The sequence below is a fragment of the Pungitius pungitius genome, chromosome 14 (assembly GCF_949316345.1).
Source record: "Pungitius pungitius chromosome 14, fPunPun2.1, whole genome shotgun sequence".
NCBI lineage: Eukaryota > Metazoa > Chordata > Actinopteri > Perciformes > Gasterosteidae > Pungitius > Pungitius pungitius.
In genome coordinates, this window is record NC_084913.1 from 685958 (window position 1) to 695084 (window position 9127).

The following is a 9127-nucleotide window of genomic DNA, read 5'->3' on the forward strand; positions in this document are numbered from 1 at the left end:
ACATACGATTTTAAGATAAAGTCATTCATCGCAGAAACAAGAAGTTAAATATAGTGTTGATTGTTATCTGCTGATTTTCAGTGACGTCATTAATACATTCTTGTCTCTGATCATGTGACTTTGTAAACAATCAGTGTTTATATTAGCAGCACCGCTAATGGCTAGCAGCTAATGGCTAGCAGCTAATGGCTAACAGCTAATGGCTAGCAGCTAATGGCTAGCCAACGGAGGTCACCTCAGTTACATTGTGATGCGTTCAGGCTCTGTTCAGTGAAACTACCATATTATGTTTTCGCATGAATTATTATATTTTGTTTAACATCTGAACACTAAACTCTAAGCAGAAATAAATAAATATATATTTTATATTTAGTACATTAGTACAAAGACATTTTGACTTTCACTTGGTGCTTGTAGAGCTCCTTTAACAAAGCAACGCGCCTCCTGTTTCTGCCGAAATAAACAAACTCTCAGCTATCGGGTTTTATTTCTGCGTCTTCCAGAACCTGCAGTCGGCTCGGGAGCTCCATCAGTTCCATCACGACGTGGACGAGCTGAGGGGCTGGATGGCTCAGAAGGAGGCCGTGCTGGACTCTGAGGACCAGGACCTGCACTCCATCTCCACTCTGCTGAGGCAGCACGAGGCGCTGGAGGTAGGGGGATGGCTTTTATTTTGGAGGGGACATAAGCTCCCATTTGTATTATTTAGTTGCCTTTACGAAGAACTTCACAACGAGAAATTACAATGAATTAATTGTGTATTTTCCTCTTGGAATAATAATAACAAAACCTTATATTTCACTTTTTAATTGGATTTAGTTTCATTAATGTGAATCTTCAAAGTCGATCAAATTAAATAAATGAAGAAAATCTTATTTGTTGTTTCAGAGCAGATAATATAAATACTAGTGAAGTACCTCAGAGTTGTACTTGAGTACACGTTAGAGTACACGTTGAGTCCACCATGTCGGCCCTGTGTCCCTTCAGAGGGACCTGGTCCTGATCCAGGAGGAGGCCACCAGGACCCGGGAGGAGGGCCGGGCCCTGAGCCGGCGGCGGCCTGAGGTCGGCGCCGCCGTGACCCGGAGGCTGGAGGAGGTGGAGGCCGGCTGGACCGCCATCCGGGACAAGGCCTCCCGGCGCCGAGTCCGGCTGGACCAGGTGCAGGAGGTGCAGAGATACCTGTCCCACGGCAGCCAGCTGGTGTAGGTCCTCATCTCCCCGAACATATTCACCCTTTATGAGATTAAGATTCACATAATAACTTGATGACATGATGTCGCCCCCCCCCCCCCCCCCCCCAGGGCCTGGCTGAGGGAGACGCTGTCCCTGGTTGGAGGGGAGCCGCTGGCCGTGGGGGGAGGCGACCCGGAGCAGCATCTTATGAAGCACCAGGAGCACCGCGTCCAGGTGGACAGGCTGCTCTGCAAATCAGAGGCCGCCAAGGATGAGGGGAGGAGCCTCATGGAGGGCGGGACCTTCATGTCAAAAGAGGTAAGACACCAAAGCCAGATCTCCACCATCGAGACTCCACGTGACTCCGTGAGGATTTGATCCTCTGACCTTCATGTATGACCCCCTTCTGCCTGAGGCAATTACCCACAATTCAATGCATTTTGATGTTAAACACGGGGAAACCAGTGAAAGCATGACGATGTAAAAAAAAAGGTAAACAAAGAGGACACCACACAGGTAAAATGTAAAAAAACATGGATTAAAAGGAGTGTAATGTAATGGACAAAAGCATCAGCTAAATGACATGTGATGTAACATCCCCCCCACCCTCAGGTGGAGGAGCGCGTGTTGGAGCTGGAGGGGCTGGAGCTGCAGGTGGAGAAGCTTTGGGAGGAGACCAGGCTCCTGTATGAGGAGGAGCTGGAGATCTCCCTCCTGCAGAAGGAGCTGCAGCAGGCGGAGCGCTGGCTGAGCTCCTACGAGAGCTCGCTGACGGCCGAGGACTTCGGGGTGAGGAGAGCTGCACGAGGTCAAAGGGTCGGGGGTTTGCTTCTGTCGAATCAACATCTTTCAACCTTTTTAAGTCCACATTTCAGAGAATTACCCGGAATTACCCAGAATTCATAGCGTTTTGATGATATGTTCAATTCTTCAGAACTGAGTTGAACTTTTTAAAATAATTTTATGCTCTAGTGACCAGCAGGGGGCGACTCCTCTGCTCCCATTTTAGACCATAAAGAGGGGATGCTTTAGGGCGGGGCCTAACGCTGATTGACAGGTCTCTAGTAAGGACGTATATAGCGTCTCTACGTCCTCCTTTGACCATATATGGTCCCGTTCGCTATGCGATGGATCTAAAGAGGGAACGCTGCTGTTGTTCCTGCAGGACTCCGTGTCGGATGTGGTGGAGCTCCTAAAGAGGCAGGAGGACCTGGAGGCCATGATCCAGGCCCAGAACGACCGCTTCATGGCACTACAGAAGAAGAAAACCCAGGTGGGTGTGTTGGTTGTGGCGCCGTGACGGAGCTCCTCTTCTTCTGCTCTGATGTTTCCTCCTTTCCTCTCAGAGGGAGAAGCGACTCGATGGAGCCTCGGAGCTTCAGGACAGAAAAACTCCAGCCAGGGTTTCGTCTCTGAGGAGCAAATCCTCGGCTCCAAAGACCTCCTCCACCTCCTCCCCCAGGGACGTCGTCCGTGGGGTGAACGGAGGTCGAAGGACCGACGGATCCATCTCACCGTCCAATCTAAACGGGACAATAAGCCACATGACCTCTGCTACAAGCCCCTCCCACCCCCGCCAGGATGGGAGGGGCTTCAGTACGGGCAGGAAGAAACGGGAGGCGGGAGAAGACGCCGTTAGTCCTCCTGCTAGTCCCACCTCCTCAGAAGACTCCTCCTCCCCCGAACGTCCCCCCTCCTCCCCTCAGACCTCCCTTTCTTCTTCCTCCTCACCTGCAAAGGACCGAACCAAACCCCCCTTGGCTCCAAAGCCCGGAATCTCCTCCTCCGATGCACCGCCTGACTCCCCTCCACCAATCAGAGAGCTCGATGCTCCGGCTGAGCCGCCGCCTCCTCCCATGGAGGAAAGACATCACCCCCCCCCCGACTCTCCCCCTCCCGTGACAAGGGCGCAGCTCCACAACACGCCTCCCGGTTCTGAACAGGCTCCACCACCCGCCCCCCCGACTGCCGCTACACCAATCACAGAGGAGGAGACCAGGTCAGCTGACCCGGCTCCCTCGCGGGGACGCAGGAAATCGGAGGACGCGGCGGGGGGAGAAGCCCCCCCCGAGGTGAGCGCTGCGTCTCCTCAGCCGTCCTGACTTCATGGTGGTTACCGAATGCTGATTGGTGGCCTCGCTCTGTGATGTTGTCAGGTGACCGCCGAGCAGCCAATCAGGATGGAGGGGACGCTGGAGATCAAACTGAAGCAAGGAGGAAACAAGGTGAGAAGTGAAGCCGCCACACGTCAGGTTGACTTTGAGCTCATTGAATATGAAGATGAGGACTTAGGGATTACTTTTGATTCATAGAGGAGAAAGAAAATCTATAAATTACTCTAACAAAGTAAAAGTGTAACAGTGTCTTTGCCCCGCTGTGATTGGTTGCTCCTCCTGCAGGGGGTGGAGCACTGGGAGGAGGTGTTTGCGGTCTTGGAAGGAGAGACCTTTGCCCTCTTCAAGGACCGAGCGTCCGCTGAGCAGGTAACGCACGTTCTTTCACCCGACATGTTGCTGGTGGACCTGCTGAAAGTCGTGATGTTTCCTCAGAGATCCTCCAGGTGGCCTCCAGTCAATGTGGGCGGAGCCGTGTGCAGAGAGACCGCCCACCACCGCAGGAAGGAGAACACCTTCAGGCTTGTGTAAGCTCCTCCTCCATGCTGGTTATTAATGTTCATTTATTATTGATGTTTCACCTTCGACGGCTCAGAGAACAATTATAAATATATATTTTTTAACTGTGTGTGTGTGTGTGTGTGTGTGTGTGTGTGTGTGTGTCAGACTGAAGGACAACAGTCAGTTCCTGTTTTCAGCGTCCAGCAGAGAGAGTCTTCTTCTGTGGGTGAAGACGCTCCAAAACGTCTCAGAGTCCACAGACAGCGACTCTGATGACTCAGGGTAAGACACACACACACACACACACACACACACACACACACACGGGACACCGATGAAGGTGCACAGAGTGAAGGTGTGTAGCTGGAGTGTTGATGGGGTCAGAGGTCAAATCAGCACTAACATGGAGACTGAAGCTGGAGGAAACATCTCATGTGATTTTGTGCTCCAGTTTTTATTTATCTATTGAGCTTTTTTAGTGAGGTCGTCAAATTCAGGATGAAGCATTTGGGGGCGTGGCTAAACAGTGATTGACAGCTCTGAGACGTGCGGCCTCTCTACGTCCGTCACGCAGTGATTGCTGGTCCTTACGCTCTGTGCTCATGTGACATCCTCCTTCTGGCCTTCATCAGAACACAACGACTCAAAGTCCATCTAGTTGGTTTCTGTTGGGAAGTTCACAAACTACTTCACTTAATCGTTTACAACTAAATATCTGATTAAAGATAAACACGAAGCATCACCATTCTTGGATTAGTTTGTATTTAAAAATCAATCATCAGTTCAGCTGTCGTTTGATTTCCATAAATAGTCAAACGCCGACATGAGAGCGTCATTCTCTCAAAGCAGCTTCCTGCCAATTTCCCTTTTCACATCTGGCCTGTGGGCAGGAAGGAAACCCCCCCGCTAGCAGGACCTTTCCTTTTAATGAGCCTCTCTGAGCAGGTGAATTAGATTCAGAAACACAATGGCGGAAAAAACCCACGCCGCCTCCCGTCCGTTGAGTCGCCTCAAAGAGAAAAAGTTTCAGCAGCAGGTCAGGACTCAGTGACGAATGTGAAGAGGAAATGACTCTACTTCTGTGTAGTGACCAGCAGGGGGCGACTCCTCTGCTCCCATAGACGTCTATGAGGAAATGACTCTACTTCTGTGTAGTGACCAGCAGGGGGCGACTCCTCTGCTCCCATACACGTCTATGAGGAAATGACTCTACTTCTGTGTAGTGACCAGCAGGGGGCGACTCCTCTGCTCCCATAGACGTCTATGAGGAAATGACTCTACTTCTGTGTAGTGACCAGCAGGGGGCGACTCCTCTGCTCCCATAGACGTCTATGAGGAAATGACTCTACTTCTGTGTAGTGACCAGCAGGGGGCGACTCCTCTGCTCCCATAGACGTCTATGAGGAAATGACTCTACTTCTGTGTAGTGACCAGCAGGGGGCGACTCCTCTGCTCCCATAGACGTCTATGAGGAAATGACTCTACTTCTGTGTAGTGACCAGCAGGGGGCGACTCCTCTGCTCCCATAGACGTCTGTGAGGAAATGACTCTACTTCTGTGTAGTGACCAGCAGGGGGAGACTCCTCTGCTCCCATAGACGTCTATGAGGAAATGACTCTACTTCTGTGTAGTGACCAGCAGGGGGCGACTCCTCTGCTCCCATAGACGTCTATGAGGAAATGACTCTACTTCTGTGTAGTGACCAGCAGGGGGCGACTCCTCTGCTCCCATAGACGTCTATGAGGAAATGACTCTACTTCTGTGTAGTGACCAGCAGGGGGCGACTCCTCTGCTCCCATAGACGTCTATGAGGAAATGACTCTACTTCTGTGTAGTGACCAGCAGGGGGCGACTCCTCTGCTCCCATAGACGTCTATGAGGAAATGACTCTACTTCTGTGTAGTGACCAGCAGGGGGCGACTCCTCTGCTCCCATAGACGTCTATGAGGAAATGACTCTACTTCTGTGTAGTGACCAGCAGGGGGCGACTCCTCTGCTCCCATAGACGTCTATGAGGAAATGACTCTACTTCTGTGTAGTGACCAGCAGGGGGCGACTCCTCTGCTCCCATAGACGTCTATGAGGAAATGACTCTACTTCTGTGTAGTGACCAGCAGGGGGCGACTCCTCTGCTCCCATAGACGTCTATGAGGAAATGACTCTACTTCTGTGTAGTGACCAGCAGGGGGCGACTCCTCTGCTCCCATAGACGTCTGTGAGGAAATGACTCTACTTCTGTGTAGTGACCAGCAGGGGGAGACTCCTCTGCTCCCATAGACGTCTATGAGGAAATGACTCTACTTCTGTGTAGTGACCAGCAGGGGGCGACTCCTCTGCTCCCATAGACGTCTATGAGGAAATGACTCTACTTCTGTGTAGTGACCAGCAGGGGGCGACTCCTCTGCTCCCATAGACGTCTATGAGGAAATGACTCTACTTCTGTGTAGTGACCAGCAGGGGGCGACTCCTCTGCTCCCATAGACGTCTATGAGGAAATGACTCTACTTCTCTCTTGATTTATTCCCTCAGTAAACATTGTAAACATGAGTTTATGGTCTCAGTCTCTAGTTTCAAGTCTTCTTCAATGCAGCATGATGTTCATTTAGTGAATGATGGTCCATTTAGAGTCAAACAGACCATGAAGAGGGGGATGCTTTAGGGCGGGGCCTAACGCTGATTGACAGGTCTCTAACTGTCTATGTCCTTTAGGGCGTCGGGTTCGGAGCAGTTGGTTGAGGCGCCGGACGGTCGGCAGAGGCCATCGTCCACTAAGGGGCCGCCTCCACCTAAACCCCCCCACACGTACTACAGCAGGAACCCCTACCACGAGGACGGGGGCGTCCCCACCACAGGTGAGACATCTGAGTCACCACGCGGCACAACCACCAGTTCTTCAGCGAGCTTCTATGAATCTGTACTCGCCTGCTTACAGAGAGACCTCAAACTCCGCCCCTTTCCGGGTCGCCTCCTAATCCGGCCCTCGACTCCCAGGACCCCCCCACCTGGAACCAGCCACCAGAGGACAGCAGCAGAGACAAGTCCAAGAGGAGCGTCTTCAGGAAGTTTTTCACTAAGAAGTGAAGCTGCTGACTCAAAGTGGGTTTATATTAGAATCCTTTTAATAACGACTTCATTTTACCCATTAGTTCAAAAACATTTATAAGCACAAATGAAATGTGTTTTAAGCAGAAATGATTTCACGTCCATGTGTGTAAACATATATTCTATATATTTCAAGCATGTTGAAATACTTACATATATATTAATGTACTAAAATACATATTCTAACAGCGGCTTCTAACAGCGGTATTACTAGTGGTAGTATTTCTGCTACTAGCAGCAGAAATACTACCACTAGTATTACCACTACTACAGATTTGTTTTTTGGTAATTTGAGATTTTGAGCTTGAAAGACTTCATTGACGACAACAAGTCTATTTAAAGATAATCAATAAAAAACACTTCACAAAGAACAAAATCGATAAAATACGTGAAACAAAAAAGTACTAAAATAAAGAGATAAATGAATAAAAGCTTTAGATTTCATTCTGGAGACTAAAATGAAGCCATGAATATCCTTAAATCAATAATCAATAAGCTAATGAGCCAATTTGAAACAGACTTCGTGTGACCTGAACAGTCAGTTAACATTTTATCCAGAGTTCATCAATCTGTTGTTTATTTGTGGTCAAAAGTGTGTGCAGAGTGTGTTACAGTCTGAGATTGGTACTAGTAATGGTACCAGTAGTACTGCAGTATCTGGGGTGTAGTCCTGCCCCTCGCCGCGGGGGGGCGCTGTCGGGTCACTAATGATCTGCGGCGCGTCCTGAAGGTTTGGTTTTTAACACTTAAATAGGCCGAAAATATTTCATATTTAATGAAAACTAGTCACCAAATTCTGATACAAATGTATTACGTGTAAATGATTGAAGTGACACTTCGTAACAATAATGTGCAATAAATGATGAAAAATACCATTCAAAGCTTAAATAGTGAAAACATGAAATGACTCAATAATTGATTTAAACATCTATGGTTTGTTTTTTATTAAATCAATAAGCGTTTTTACCTGGAATGATCTTTATGAAAGTCGAATGTTCATCATTTACTTTCCCTGTGAGGACAAATTAAAGGTTTATGGATCTGTGTCTTCAGTTCTCTGGTCCTGGTTTCTTCTCATTTAGAATGTTAGTTTTTCCTTGGTATGAAAAATACCCCAATAAAAATAAAAATACTTCATTATCCATCTGAGTCAATGAGAAGCCCTTGTTAGCCTTTGGAACCTTGTGGCCTCCTAGAACCACAAAGTCTCAGACTCCTGCAGAGAAGCACAGGAGCCTCCTCAGGAGAACCCCGAAACCCCTTCAGAACGCCTCGATCCTCAAGAACCCCAAAGAACCCTTTGGATCGGATACCAGGATCCACCCCGGAGCCGGCCTGCCCCCGGATACCCCTCCCAGAACCCGAGGCCCCCTGACGTGCTCTGTTCCACATGATGTATGTAGAAGTGCATGATGGATGGCTTCAGGAGAACAGCTGGTGCAGATGTTCTAATTTTGACTCTGTGTCTGGAGGTCTGTTTTTAAAGTGTTCTGTTTGTGACCCGGAGGAAAGGAGGTGGAGTCTGGTTTGAGTGAGAGGAGCCCAAAATCTAACATTTTATCTTCATCCATCCACCTGCTGCTTTACCTTCCAAAACACACACACACACACACACACACACACACACACACACACACACACACACACACACACACACACACGTATGGGTCCAAACAGCTCAAATCTTCAGCTTCTGTGAGAAGATTAATAATTAAAAAAAAAAAATTAAAAAAAGAAAAGGCAAAGCCAAACTACCCCATCAAAATAAAAGCACGATGGGTTTAGACACAACTTTCGTCCAAATAGATTCGAAGAGTTTAAGGTGAAACTGAGTCCGGAAGCACGTGGTCCTCGTGTTGGATGGATTCTACTTATGAATTAATGTTATTGGTCGGTCGGTATAAGTCTCTTTTAAATGAACACATGTGAACATATTTAACTAAATGTAGAATATAACAAATTGTGTGAAAAAGTTAATGAAACATTTACACCAATAAATTCCGCTTTAAAATATGTATTTAGTTGTACCAGGTTTTTATGTATTTAGTGCACAGGCTGATTTATGTTTGTTTTCACAATACATTTTGTTGTATTTGTACATAAATACTCGTTTAATTAAGCTGCTTCACGTTGGAGTTTTTAAGTCAGACTTTGTAGTATTTTAGACATTACGCAAACTCTGCAGAACATCAGTAGTTGTACTTGTACACATTGCATCATTGAAGTCGCTTCTG

General features: G+C 48.1%; 1 protein-coding gene across 1 annotated transcript in view; it reads left to right on the top strand.

Annotated features, from left to right (window-relative positions):
• Positions 1–8455, top strand: part of sptbn5 (spectrin, beta, non-erythrocytic 5) — a 35197-nt gene extending 26742 nt beyond the window's left edge. The window contains exons 68-79 of the mRNA XM_062557387.1: positions 504–653; positions 988–1205; positions 1305–1494; positions 1789–1965; positions 2342–2449; positions 2523–3248; positions 3333–3401; positions 3576–3659; positions 3726–3817; positions 3957–4073; positions 6501–6643; positions 6724–8455. Of these exons, the coding sequence (XP_062413371.1) occupies positions 504–653; positions 988–1205; positions 1305–1494; positions 1789–1965; positions 2342–2449; positions 2523–3248; positions 3333–3401; positions 3576–3659; positions 3726–3817; positions 3957–4073; positions 6501–6643; positions 6724–6872 (2223 nt within the window). The 3' untranslated portion in view covers positions 6873–8455. The remainder of the gene's footprint in view (positions 1–503; positions 654–987; positions 1206–1304; positions 1495–1788; positions 1966–2341; positions 2450–2522; positions 3249–3332; positions 3402–3575; positions 3660–3725; positions 3818–3956; positions 4074–6500; positions 6644–6723) is intronic.
• The last annotated feature ends 672 nt before the right edge of the window (positions 8456–9127 follow it).